The sequence below is a fragment of the Epinephelus lanceolatus genome, chromosome 4, assembly GCF_041903045.1.
Source record: "Epinephelus lanceolatus isolate andai-2023 chromosome 4, ASM4190304v1, whole genome shotgun sequence".
NCBI classification, from domain to species: Eukaryota; Metazoa; Chordata; class Actinopteri; order Perciformes; family Serranidae; genus Epinephelus; species Epinephelus lanceolatus.
Genome location: NC_135737.1, coordinates 19,794,045 through 19,808,471, shown reverse-complemented (window position 1 = coordinate 19,808,471; position 14,427 = coordinate 19,794,045). Strand labels below are relative to the sequence as shown.

The 14,427-nt window shown below is 41.2% G+C and overlaps 1 protein-coding gene across 7 annotated transcripts in view; it reads left to right on the top strand.

Annotated features, from left to right (window-relative positions):
* Positions 1-13,463, top strand: part of synrg (synergin, gamma) — a 53,837-nt gene extending 40,374 nt beyond the window's left edge. For 5 of the 7 annotated variants that reach the window (XM_033631721.2, XM_033631720.2, XM_033631718.2 and 2 more), the window contains 8 exons: positions 176-727; positions 2,313-2,476; positions 2,641-2,694; positions 3,381-3,477; positions 3,825-3,973; positions 4,761-4,871; positions 4,978-5,016; positions 12,350-13,463. In XM_033631721.2, the coding sequence (XP_033487612.1) occupies positions 176-727; positions 2,313-2,476; positions 2,641-2,694; positions 3,381-3,477; positions 3,825-3,973; positions 4,761-4,871; positions 4,978-5,016; positions 12,350-12,481 (1,298 nt within the window). In that variant the 3' untranslated portion in view covers positions 12,482-13,463. The remainder of the gene's footprint in view (positions 1-175; positions 728-2,312; positions 2,477-2,640; positions 2,695-3,380; positions 3,478-3,824; positions 3,974-4,760; positions 4,872-4,977; positions 5,017-12,349) is intronic. The other 2 variants (XM_033631724.2, XM_033631717.2) reach the window with 1 other exon arrangement.
* Positions 13,464-14,427: the final 964 nt, after the last annotated feature.

Sequence of the window (14,427 nt, the reverse complement as noted above, 5' to 3'; positions counted from 1 at the left end):
CACAACCTAATGCTCATTAGAGGAAAAGAGATATCACTTGAACCGTAGGTAAGTGACATAGGGACACTCCAACCAAAATCTCAGTCTTTCAGCCAGGCTCATTAATCTACCACCTATCATGACAGCATCTGTGCTATATCTAGGAACCACCGGTATGTCTGTGTTGTCATTACAGAGGGAGACGACGTGAAATTTGACCCCTTTGGGACGTCGGCCCTCAGCACCCTGGCCAGCTATGACTGGTCAGACCGGGAGGAATGTCTGCCCGGTGAGGTCAGAAAGCCGCAGGGCTTTGAAGGAACTTCCCTTCCATCTTTAGTGCCAGCACAGAGGAAGGAGCTGACCTTTGGCAGCACAGAGAACATCACAAGCAGCTCTGTAGCAAAGATCACCACCTCCTTCCCCGCCGAGGATGGCTCATCCACAGATGACAAGTTTGAAGCCTTTGCTGATTTTGGCTCCAGTGAGCAGGGAGGTGTCGATGATGAGGACGACTTTGGGGACTTTGCAAGTACTGTTTCTGAAAAGTCCGACTCGCCCGCCGCCACCGCTGAGGCTGGCTCTGAGGGAAACCAAAGTGAGGTGTCTGATGAGTTTGGCGCCTTCCAGGGGGACAAGCCAAAGTTTGGCAAGTCTGACTTCCTCAAAGCCAGCGCTCAGACCAAAGTCAAGTCCAGTGAGGAGATGATCAAGAACGAATTGGCGACCTTTGACTTGTCTGTTCAAGGTGAGTCACAATTATCATGTTGAACCTACATTAACAATGTGTTTCATCATTCATTTATTGTCACCATGGAGTCTGGGACCATTTGATTGACAGTTTTTGCTGTTTCCTGATATTTTATATAATCCAAACAACCAATTAGTCAAGAAAATGATGAGCAGCATGTAAGTCTGTAAAGGTCCATTGTGTGGGATTTATGGTGATATACTTGCAGAAATGGAATATAATATCCATAACTGTGTTTTAATTAGTTTATAATTGCCTGAAACTAATAATTGTGTTTACGTTACCTTAGAATGAGCCGTGTATCTACATGCAGAGCGAGTTCTCTCCCATGGAGTTCACCATGTTGTTTATATAATAGCCTATAGCAGACAAACCAAGCACTGGCTCTAGATAGGGCAAATTGTGTCCCATCGGCCACCATAGTTCTCCTACAAGCTTTACATACAGGGGAAGTTTCAGTTGGTTGCAGTCTGCAACCTTACTGTTGGATGCCACTAAATCCTACACCACAGACCTTTACTTGCAGCCCTCTCACATCTGAGAAGCTTGAATGAAGAGTGAATCTTTGCATTGTTGCTTGACAAATGATTTATTAATTAATTTAATGTCGATTAATTAATCACTTAATTCAATAATAAATTTCAGCACAAAACTGTGGTGAAAAAACAAATATTTTGACCAAAACATCACATATTTTACATTTAGACTTTGACCCTCTTGGCCAACTCTGAGCCCTTGGCCCTAAAATGGCGCAACAGCACTCCTCAACCGTCTTCTCCCACCCCACCCCCACATGCTGGGCCCATCAGACCTGTGATAAAGCTGTCAGACATTAGATGGCAGTGTTGAGATGACAGCTCTGCTCTAATGGCAGTGACTTGTGAGATGGATTAGCAGAGGCCAACAAATCCATGAGCTCAAATTAACCGTATCCACTGAAAGGCTGTTCGTTTTTTAACTGCTGTTTGCGGGTGTCATGTTCCACGAATAATTTATCAGCCTTTCCTGCGCTGTGATAAAAGCCCATTTACCCCACAGATTTATCTCCCTTTGCTGGATTTAATTTGTGTGAGAAAAAGGGCTTTACTTTCTCTTCTTTGCCCAGTGGAACAGTAATCTGATCATGGTGGGGTTTCTGGGTTGTGGGGAGGATGACGCATGTCTCTGTGGGTGGTGGAGCAGTGGGGTGGGAGGTAGATTACCTGTGTCTGGACAAACCACACACACGCACACACTAACTGCCAGCCCCACTGGAATAGCCTATGTTTGTTGTGGTACCCTGCCAGGATTTGTCCGTCTGTGAGTCCCTATGAATAATTCATACCTGCATATTTGTGCCTCTGTTTTGTACGTAATTATTGTTTGTCGTAAATTAAGTATTTACTCATGCTGTCCTTGTCCGGGAGGAATTAGCTGCAACAGAATGGAAGTATAATGATTGCAAACAAACAGGTGCATATCTTAAAATGAGTCATTGCCATGGGTTGCTGAACTGATATGGAAAAACAAAAAGAAGTTTATATATGTTGCTGATTCTCGCTAACATAATTCATCTCCCTCTTCTTTCCTGTTTTTTCCTTAGGCTCCCACAAACGCAGTCATAGTTTGGGCGACAAGGAGATTGGGCGTTCACCCCCGTCTCCGGCTCCAGAGCAGCCCTTCAGAGACAGATCCAACACCCTGAGCGAGAAACCCGCCCTGCCTGTCATCAGGGACAAGTACAAGGACCTGACTGGGGAGGTGGAGGTGAGGAGGGCCTAGCGTTAACCGCACTACATGTTAGCGCTGTTATCAGCCACCAGATTTCAGCACAATACTTTGGACTGTGAAAGGCTACAGAATGCAGATATTTCCTTCTGTTCTCTTGCCTTTGTGTCCATTTGAGATAATTTTGTGCTGTGTTGTTGCAGGAGAGCGAGCGTTACGCATATGAGTGGCAAAGGTGTCTGGAAAGCGCTCTGGAGGTTTGTATTTGTTTGCGTCCTGTGTCTGACCTTGTCCCATGGAGAGACTTAATTGTGAGAGTGACAATACAAATGTAGTAGAATAATTAAGATAACCAGAAGGCACTGAAATGTTTTTCAACCAGAAGGTGTTTTTCTTATCACGTACGTTGTGGGACAATCATTTTTTTCCCCATGCAAGCACACCTTTATAATTTGGATTTAAAACAATTTTGAAGTGTCCTTCAAAACTTGAAAAAGTCTGCACACCTGGGTACATGACAGATGTATCAGAGGGAAACAGTATGAACTTGAAAAACACACTCATCTCATTTTGAAACTTCGTAAATGAGTAAATATTCCAGGAATAATTGAGACAGTATACAGGAGTTTTATAAAAGACAAACACAGACTTTGTGGTCAAAAAATGGTGAAGACTTCAGTTGAGGTTTTGTGGCCAAAACACATATGCAGCCACTCTCCCACTGGACAAAAACCCACTAACACCCACTAACACCTAGCCTCTGCATTTAATTGGAAAGCTTACAATTGACATTTACCACCGGGACAAATGACTCTGCCCCGTTTTCTTTAACAGGTATTCTCGCATTTAAAAAACCTGCCTACCCATGCTAATCTTTGGTGGAGGGTATGTGTATACATTTTATGCTGTGTCATAACATTGGCTTCTGTCTTCCCACATTAAGGTCATCACCAAAGCCAACAACATCCTCAATGGCATCAGCAGCTCCTCTGTCTGCACTGAGGTCATCCAGTCCGCTCAGGGCATGGAGTACCTGCTGGGTGAGGAATCACAAAGCACACACACACTCACGCACACACACCACCATAAGCAAGGCAGGACTAGCTGTACAGTGTGAACAAGAGGCTGTTAAGGAAACCCTGTGTGGCCTTGCACCCTCTGAAGGACAGAGTGGACAAGATTAAAACGAGCTCTGGTGTGATGGCTTATCTCCGCCTGGTCAGACAAGGTCCCACTCCCTTAGTGTGTTTCTCTGTTTTTAATGAGCTGCGAGTGGCAAGCATGTCACAGCCAGGGACTGAACACAGTGTGACTGCCTGGAGATGGAACAAAAAGAGCAACAAAACATGTTTTTGTGATTTGTGTGCTTGTGTATTTTCTCTGACAGGGGTGGTGGAAGTGTATCGCGTCACCAGGCGTGTGGAGCTGGGCATCAAGGCGACAGCCGTGTGCTCCGAAAAGCTGCAGCAGCTGCTGAAGGACATCAGCCGGGTGTGGAACAACCTCATGGGCTTCATGTCGCTGGCCAAGCTCGCCGTAAGATGCCCCATAAATATATATATATATATATATATATATATATATAGATATAGATATAGATATATAGATATATAGATATAGATATAGATATGCCAGAGCACAGAGCAGTTTTTGAGGATAGCACCCAAACACGGAAACACATAGAGAGTATGCAGCAGCTATTATCACCCAGACATGCTCAAACTCTTCACATGCAGATAATCCACATGATAAAAGAGCACTGTGGGTCAGTTTACAATTAAAAGGCTGCCGATAACATAATGAAATGTTAGCGAATCCAATATTGTCGGTCCATTAGCTTAAAATCAATGATTCATCGATTTGGTTGCGGTGGTAGGCCGGTGTTCAGATCAAAGGGGATGACAAGGAGTTTATAGATTTATTTATCCAGCTGTCTGCTGCCGTCTGTAAAGCAGAAGCAGAGAGGACAGTCTTCAACCACAGAGCCAGCAGAGACGGAATATTGTTTTTCACACTGCAGAAGATAAAACACACAGTATCTCAAGGAGAGAGAGAAACAAAATGGAACCAATGTTTAATTGAAGCATGCAGGTAGCTTATTTTTTCTTAAAAGAAGAAAGATAGTTATGCTGGTCGTGTTTGTTCTTACTGCACATAGCTGAAGTCAAGCAGGGTCTTCATGAAAAGTTGATGATCCTTGGAGATGTTTACTGTAAGCAGATTTGTTCTCAGTGCTGTTATTATAAGAATAGAAATGACTACATTTTGCCCTGCAGCAGGAAGTAAAATTTGTATGTGTGTGTGTGTGTGTGTGTGTGTCTAGCCTGATGAAAGCTCCCTCGATTTCTCCTCCTGTATTCTGAGGCACGGCATCAAGAATGCCAAGGAGTTGGCTTGCGGGGTGTGTCTGCTCAACGTTGATGCTCGCAGCAAGGTTTGTGCACACACACAGAAAAACTGTTAGTGCATATATTTTTACATAAATGTTCATACACAGCAGATAACGACTGACATTTTTTTGACTTTGAAACGTTTTGCAGAACAAAGAAGAAAGCACTATTGGACGTCTGTTTAAACGAGTATGAGACATTCAACTGTCAACCAAATCTCATTTCGCTCTTTCCCACTGGGGGCCTCAGGGGGCCTATTCTCCTCTTACCGACGAGCCCTGCAGGGGGGCCAAAGTGACAGGATTCACTTCTCTCCACTTCTCTGCTCCTCTTGCAGCCAAACAACAGTTACCTGCATAGACACACACTGTAACAAAGAGAATCACCAAAGACTCATTTAGAAACTTTAACAGGTAGAACAATGGACTGGTTGTTAAGCCCCTCCCCTCTTAGTTACTGTTACTATGCCTGTCAAGCTTTCTGGTTCTCACATGACACATACGTTTGTATTGACTCCTCCACTGGTCTCATAGCTATATACCTTAACACCATGCTAAAATACTGTAGCTAAATCTGAATGTCCCCAGCAAAGAGAAAAGTAATGTATGAGAAAAGAAATGTAGAAAACCTGGAAATAAAGAAATCGTGTGTCTGCGTAGCTTAACTTGTTTGTACTTTCAGACTCTGTATTTAACTTTAAGAGGAAAGACTTTTAGGATGAAGACTAAGTAGTGTGTTTGTCAAATGTTGAGCTATCTCAGTTGACGTTTGCTGGAATTTAAACTCCCCTAAATCTAAGACTGTCCTCCTCCAGAATACGACCACATAGATCGTTTAAGCAGACAATACAGCCCGTGTTAACGTTTTGTCCTTAGGCGGCAACCTTAAGTGGCTATGGTAATTATGACAGGAGCAAAGGAGGAAGTTAGGCGACATAGTGTAAAGAGCGGCAAAGTGAGCTTAAGGTGGTAGAGGGGGGGCATGACATAAACACAGCATCTTCATCCAGGAGACTGACGTTCACATCATATGTTAAACCAAATTTATTTTCACAAAGTAAAGAAGTAGTACGTCGACATATGTCAAATGTGTGTCCCATGAGAAGCGTCACATTGCGTTACCTTAGCAACAAACGTACTTCGATCTGTTTTCCTAAATCTAACCATGTTATGCTATTATTTACTAACTTTACTGTATTTAGCCAGACATGCTAATGATTGCAGCTTACCTTAGGGGAGTCAAACACAATGTTAAATCATTTTTTAATGCTTTTTCTTGTGTTTTAGATTTTGGGAAGGCTTAAAAAGATGCCACCATCCAAACTCTTTTAATGCTGGTTGTTTGTCTTATTAGGGCCACGTGCTTACAACTTAAACACGTGAAGAAATTCAATGCTTGACAGGCTCGAGACACCTAGTTACAGTTGCTAGGCTATGATTGGCCAATCAACATTTGGAGGAGGGGTTTAACAGTCCTAGCTTTTATACTGACAATGACCCCAAAAAAAGCCTCAAGATAATTATGTGCACTCTTGTAATAAGTGAGAGAGGAGACTGGTCACTTTGGCACCTCAGGGTGGGTTTCTTGCACTCTGGGATTGGTTCTTCAAGGTCACAAAGGTCATCACTTTGTCTTGGAAGGGTTTCATTTTCTATTCTGTCACCTCTATCTCGAGGTAACTACTCACCTTACCACTTTCAGCTAACAACCACTGGTGTTTTTGAAAAGTGTTCAGTTATTAACTACAACTGGGGCGCTATGTGTAGAATTGCTGTATGTCTACCTCCTTGCCTACGGTGGCTGTGCTTTTCATCGACGTGGGCCATTAATGGTATTCTCGGACCCTGCGGTTTAGAGGGCAGGATGGTGCCGCTGATTGTTTCTCGCGTTCCCTCTGCTGCTCCGCCAGAAACAGATGGATGGTCTAGGCAAGATACGGCTGACTGAGAGGCATCTAGGATGCGAGCAGATGTGGCTTAGTCATAAGTAGGGAGTACAGCTGACAATCAACCTGCACACACAAACACACTCTCTCACCTCTCACTCTTGTGTGCACAGAGGCAGGCTGAAATTAATGCAGTTTTATTTTGTCTCTGTGCCACAAGCATGAGATTAATAACCCATCTTTTAATTGCATTTTTGGCAGAGCCACACTGGTAGGAACAAATAAAAGCCAAGTGGAGAATAGCATCCCCTCAGAGGATAATGAAGTGAAAGAACAGCTTTGGCTACAGCAGACGGCACTGATTGTTGCATTGTCCTTTACTGAAGAGGTGCTGATTTGTTTTTCAACCGAAGGTACTGAAGGAAGGAGATGTTGATGCTGTTGTTCAAGGAAATGTGAAAAATTCTTTACAGCAGATGAGCTTCATGGCTTGTGCTTAATTTGTGTTGTGAATTTTAATCTTACAACAGTAAGAGTCTCAGTTTCACCTTGTCGCTATTGGACTGATCATTCTGAGATGCTGCAGTCGTGTCATCTGTTTTTCAGGACAGGAGGCAGGGATGGGCAGCAGCTTCATCTCAGTTGTCACTCAAAGGCAGCAGCAGTTATGTTTTATCATAAGTGATACTTTTCAGCTAATGATGCTCCAGCGCTTCTGCTAAATGATAAATGCTAATTTGAGCAATTACAGGGAGAAGCACTGGAAAGGATTTTAAGTTGAATAATTTAGCATTTCTGGCTATTTATATTAATGCAGGTTTCTGAAGTGCCTGGAGGGTTTGGATTGATTATTCTGTGAAGCTTTTCCTTGAGGAAGCATGACAGCAGTGCTTTGTCAGTATTTTCCCCAAATGTCCCCATCTCCTCAAAATTTTAGTTTTGAAATCTGTATTTTCGGTGGCCCATCTCTTATAACAGCTCACTGTATTGTGCCTCAGGTTACCAGAGTTCTCACACTGTTAAAAAAAAATAACTGCTTGGGTAAAACCAGACCTGAAAAGACTGTAGAATTAGTAAAAAAAAAATCTGTCTGGAAAACTTGAAAAGTAAAGAACAAAGAACACAACACAAATCTTTGTAGATTTTCTGGCTATTTTTCCAGTGAGAATATTCCTTAGCAACAGACGGATCCAGCTGCTGATGTGTTTTGGTCTCAAGTGCTGCCGCCTTTACTGCATTTACACTGACGGTGACAGCAGAGTTGTTTGGGTTAATCGCGGTCAGCAACAATTGCTCCCTCCAACAGATGAAGGTAGTCTGTGGGAATCAAGAAGTTATTCAGTCTGAAAATGGTTATGACACAGGCTTTGGGATAAAAAATAACAAACGCACGACTTCTGTTTGACTTCCACAGTCTGGATGTGACTGTGTTGTGTAGAGCTGGATTAGCTAATTAAACTCAGCAGGAATGACTTGCTAGCTTGTGATTCAAATCACCAAACTATAATTTGTACCACCGTAATCAGAAGAAATGTATGATTTTAGGTCCAGTGTGGAGGATTTAGGGGATATATTGGCAGAAATTGAATTTAATATAGTAAGTATGTTTTCATTAGTGTATAATCTCCTGAAAAGAATTGTGGTATTTTTCTTACCTTAGAATGTGCTGTTTATATCAACATAGGGAGCAGGTCCTCATCCACAGAGATTGCCATGTTGCACCACCATGTTTCTACAGTAGCCCAGAATGTACAAACCAAACACTGGCTCTAGACAGGGCCATTCATGTTTTCGCGTCAGCCACTTAGTAAGCAGCCCCTTTGCGACAAGCAGTAATGGGGGGGAAAAAAATAACATGAGACTACATTATTCAGTGCTTTTCCAGCTTGAAATCACCAGTTTGTTTTGGAGAGGAAGAGAGCTCTGTGGATAACTCGGCTCCCGTCAACGTGCTAACAGCTACCAAGCTAGCAAGAGCTTTTGCAGGGTGGCAGCTCACCATTGGCTCCTGTGTGCAGATCGCTTGGTCTTTAGGGGTTCCAGAACATTAGGATTTATCATAAATTTATGAAAGTAAAAATGATTTCACAGATCTGAGGCTTTTACATTGCATTTTTTCACAAAAGTCTAATTTTATTGTTAGAGTAGGTAGTAAGAAGAAAAAACATCTCAACATCTATTAAAACTTAAAAAAAAAAAAAAAAAAAATACATGTTAATATGCTCCAATTTGGTTTTTGATGACCATATTTTCAACATGTAGCCAGTCAGATTTCTTGTGATAGACTGCAATGATCTGCTGCTATAAACATACTCTGCGCTGACTGACACCTTAAATCAGTGTTCCTGATCAATTAAGGCCAAATCTCTGGAATTGTGAGATGGAAAAATGTGCAGGAGCCCTCAGTGATAATAACTTGGATGCTTTTTCATGTATTCACTCACAGATAATCTGGGAACAGGTTTAAACTGCTGATCTGAATGTTTGCTTGCTGCTCATTCTATGCACCATTTTCTTTGCTCTGGGCTTTACATGAACATGCTGACTCCTCTTGTGTTTACAGGCACTGACTAAAGACAGTGACAGGAGGTTAAGGGTAATTATGCGTCATTTATTTCTGACTCTCACAGAGTAGAGGTATAGAAAGCCAGATAGTAGATTTTGATATTCTCTAACCTGGCTGAGTCTGAATACAAAGGTCAGCTGAATTAGTAGAGTCATAGTTGTATTGGAGCGGCTCCAGCTTGAAAGCATGAATACTCTCATTCGTGTTTTAGAGTGGAGTGGCTGCCTGTATGAAAGGCTCAAAAATACACAGCATCTGTCTCGTTATAATAGACTAAATTGAACCACATTTCATACAGGTGATGTCTAAGAAGGAGTCGGAGTGTCTAAGGGGAGGGAAAGGCTCTGCAGTGAAAGGTGGAGGCATCACAGTGTGTCTTTGTATGACCACCCTTTAATTTAGCATCCTCTACCTCCAACATTTTCCAGTTTTGGCAGTCTTAAGTGCAGGTTTGTGGAGACAAGTAGGCCAAGGCAAAAAAGAGCTCCAAAAGGAAATCGCTCTGCTTGAGAAATGTGAGTGAGGAGAGGGGGGGGGGGGGCAAAGAGTGGAAATGTGTCATTCAGTTTGCGTGAGAAAGCCCTTCATCCAGCAGGAGCATCTGTGCCGCAGACTGCATTCAGGCAGGTGGAGATGTATTCGACGTAATGGTGTGCCGTGGTGGTGTGTTTTGTATGCAGTTGTTGCTTTCTGCATGCAGCTCCACTCTCCTTCTGTGTGGGAGGCTATGATTCACTGCACATGACTCATTCCTCTCTCCCGGCTTCAGCTTCCAGTATTTCACCAGGGATGCAAACTCTTAAGCAGCACATCACACACATTAGCATCTCCTGATTGCACACACACACACACAGCACTCAAGTGGGGATCAGTTCGCCACATATTCATATTCTGAACAGCCACAGTGTGTTCAGATCGTTAAAGTTTAAATAAGTTTTGACAAAACCAGGCACAAAAGCAAACTGTGTTACAAAGCAACAGGTTTGGTTTGCCACTGTGGAGACTGTTGCCCTTTTGTCTCTCGCTTAATTGATGAATTGAACCATATCTGTTGGTACAGAGCACTGACAGTGACAGATGAAGCATCAAGTCATGCAAAGTGTAATGAAAGAAAAGAACATCAACATGTGGTTTGAACTCCCTAGCACAACTTCTTAGCCTGTTTTTCTTAAAAAGTAGACCAGATATTTAATATATTTAGACTCTTAACGCTGTCTTTTTAGATATAACATCCTGGGTCAACTTTGAGGCAAAAAGACAGCGTTGCCAACTGTCAGATCTGGCAGATGAAATCAAAATCACTGGCACTGTCATCTTGGCCTCAACTGGTACATGGGAAGGTTCAGATTAAGTTGTTTAATATCTGTAAAAACACACAATCTAACACATTAGATACCATGTAGAGAAATTGCTATCAAGGGGATACAATCAATTTTTTTTTATTAAAGATAAAATTAACAAGGCTATAACATGACGACAACATTTTTTTTGTCTTGGCTAGTAGCGGAGAACAGCAGAATAACTGTAGTAAACATCAACGATATGTATTGGTATATCAATATTTTTGACAACATCATCTACATCACCCACCTTACAACCCACCATTGCTGTGATATTTTGGGTTGTTTTCATGCCACCTGTTGTGAGGGAACCAGATGATTCTGAGAGTTCACGTTTTGTTTGGTCTGGCAGATGTTCCTGGTCCCCCTCCTGCTCAAACAGATTTCCAGCGGATCCTCGTCAGGCCAATCACAACCATTCATCTAATATGATCTAATATGTTTCAGATGATGACTGACAACCTGTGGAGCCCTGACACTTCACATAAAATATGTGATGATGTAATTTTTGGATTGTGCACCCTTGCACACTAAGATGGCTGCAGCTGACGTGGAACTTTCTCTTGGAGTCTGGTTTGGTGATGTCACCTGGCCAATTTCTTCTCTCTAATGTGCCCGCAAAGTGCTCTTGGCTAATCTTGGTCCTTTTTTGTGAGACATTCAGCTGCAACATTTTTCCCAGATTAATTTTTCCCCGTTTACCATAAAAACTGCAGACGCATCATCATCTGATGAGACATACAGTATGGCCTCAAGCCAGTGCTTATATGAGATTGTCTTCATGTCTTCATGCTTGTCCATCTTCATTTGTGTCATCAAAGAGGATGAAGTGATAAAGCAACATGCATCAAGATACCGTTTGTTTCAAAAGACGTGATCTGTCATTTCATGCTATCTTGGGATGTGGGCCAAATTTAAGTGTTTTGGATTAGATATTAGAAACATGTTTTATATACAGAGATGTCTTACACTGTACCTTTGCTGTACCTTAGTTCTCTTTGTGTCTCTCTCATTGTCATGTCGTGTACACTTATTTATTTCACCACAGTAAAAGAAATACCAAAGAGATTTCTTATTTCCACAAGTCACAGGATGTCGTATCCTTGTGGTTTGAATTTCAACATGACCACATTCTTCAGAAAACATTGTCAATATTCTGTAGATTTATTTAAACTCTTTGTACGTAATTTCAGTTTTGTAATATTTATAAGCAGTGGATTTTTTGAGCACTCTTTGCACAACTACTCATGCACAGTTCTATGTAGGCCTTTTTAAACAAATGAGAAAGTTGAGTCTTGCCTAGCAGGTATTGCATGCTTGCAAACCCATGTGTATTGAAATCCCTCTCTTGCCAGAGGCTGATTTTCTCATGCGTAACTTGGCTGTAATGTACAGCATGGTCACGTACATGAAAGCTGAACTGTGCACTCCAGCGCCGCTCTACAAAAAAAGATTTAAATCATGCCGTTAATGAGCATCAGTGGCCATTTTTAGTATTCAGACTTGAAACCGTATGATGGTGCACACACAACAGGCGGATATGTGGCTGATAAATAGTGTGTTAATACTGGTTCTTTCAGTTGAGCAGTAGCGAGAACAAGTAGCATCACACTAGAATCAAAGCAAGTCTCCTTGTCCCTGTCCATATCTATCCCTCTCCCTCCTGTGGGCACAGATGGGTTTATTGTCTCTGATTCAGGTGTGTAATATCTCACCCTTTTACTCTGACAGGCCTTCAACTCGGAGACGGACAACTTCAAGCTGCTGTACGGGGGCCACCAGTACCACGCCAGCTGTGCCAATTTCTGGATCAACTGCGTGGAGCCCAAACCCCCCGGCCTCATACTGCCTGACCTGCTCTGAGCTCTGGGCTGCTGCTGCCATAGTAACGGGGCACACAGGCTAATCAACATCAGATAGGTGGAGCAACAACGAGCCTCGCGCTGCACGGGCTCTCACCTTGGACTGAGAGAAGGACGTTTAAAGTCACTGGATCCCTCTGTATTTTTTTGTTTTTGTTCTCCCTCTTGTCATGACTCAGCTGTCTGTCAGATCTAGTAGTTTGTTAAAATTTAAAGCTTTTCTATGAATATTTACCGTCTACGCTGTTATCCTTACCCTTTTGTTTCTCCCCGTGAATTATCTACACACAGGTCAGCAGTATAGGTCATATTTAAATTAATTACAATGCTTTTAAGAGATGGTTTCTGCTGCAGAAAAAAGTCAATATTACTAAATAATCACAACTCATACTTAAATTATTAGGTGTGCAATACCATTAAAAACACTGGAAGAGGAAGACTGTAAACATCCTGAGTTTTTAATGTCGCTTGTTGGTCTGCTTCTGTTTGAGAGGATTTTTATTCATGACTCTCTTTGTTCCTACTGAGCCAGAGCTGTTGAATCATAAGCCTATTGTTGTACTTGAATTACATTTGTTGGTCGGGTCTTTTTGATGAAACTCTGTGGCTGGTTTGGTTTTTAAAAGTAATCTTCAACATTCAAGGGAAGGCAGGAGTTTTACCTTTTTCTGAATTTTGTTGATTGGGGTTTTGTTTTTTGCACTGTTGATATTTCAGCATCTCTGGGGGTATTTAAATTATGTATTTTATAAGGGGGGAAAGATGTGATTTGGGGACTTGAAGGGACCATGTTAACGGTTTTGTTTTTGTGTCTTGGTGTTGTGTGCAACTGCAGCTGAACATCTGGAAGAGGTTAACTAATTCTGAACTAAAATTGCAGCAGCACTTTTTGTATATTACAATGTCATGCTGTAGCATTGTAATGATGACTAACTGTAATGTGAATGTGTTGTAAATAAATATGCATACAGTTTATTCAAAGTGTCACAGATTACTGTATTGGTCTGATTTTTTTAAAGTCTTTTTTTATGTCATACTGTATGATGACTTTTTTGAATCATAATACACTATAACATTTTGACTTTTTATGGTATACTTTACTATGACTTTTTTTATAACATGTCAAACTATACAGTGACTTTTTTATGTCATTCTTTACTGTGACATATTTTTTACTTTTTTACGGCATGCTATACTATGTCTTTTATTACGTTTAATGTCATACTATACAATGACTTTATGTCATACTAAAACATGTATGTCAAACAATACTATAACAATGACCGTTGGCATACTATACTACAAAATGTTTTATTCGTCTGTCATAACTTTTTTTTTTAATCTATTTTTATGACAGACTGTACTATGACTTTATTGTTATTTTTTATGTCATACCATGCTATGACATTTTAATGGCATACTATACTATGAAATTATGACTTATTTTAGGACATACTATACTATGACTTTGTTGTTACTTTTTTATATCATACTATACTATGATTTTTTTATGTTGCACTATATGTCATAGTATGGACCGTTTCATTGCTATTCTGTTGCTAGGGCAACAACTTTGGTCCCTGTTTACTTCCTGTCAGCTTCTGCATTAACATACATTCAAACAGGAAATACAAAGGGACCCATTTAGAATGTTTATGTTGTCCAGTTTGAAACCTTTTTATTACATTAATTGCATACTATACTATGACCTTTATTACTTTTTCATGTCATAACACGAGATTTCAATGTCATATTACAGTATGGCATTTTTATTACTTTCTCTTGGCATACTATACTTTAAATTTGTTATTACTTTTATGTTCTCATGCGTAACTTGGCTGTAATGTACAGCAGGGTCACGTACATGAAAGCTGAACTGTGCACTCCAGCGCCGCTCTACAAAAAAAGATTTAAATCATGCCGTTAATGAGCATCAGTGGCCATTTT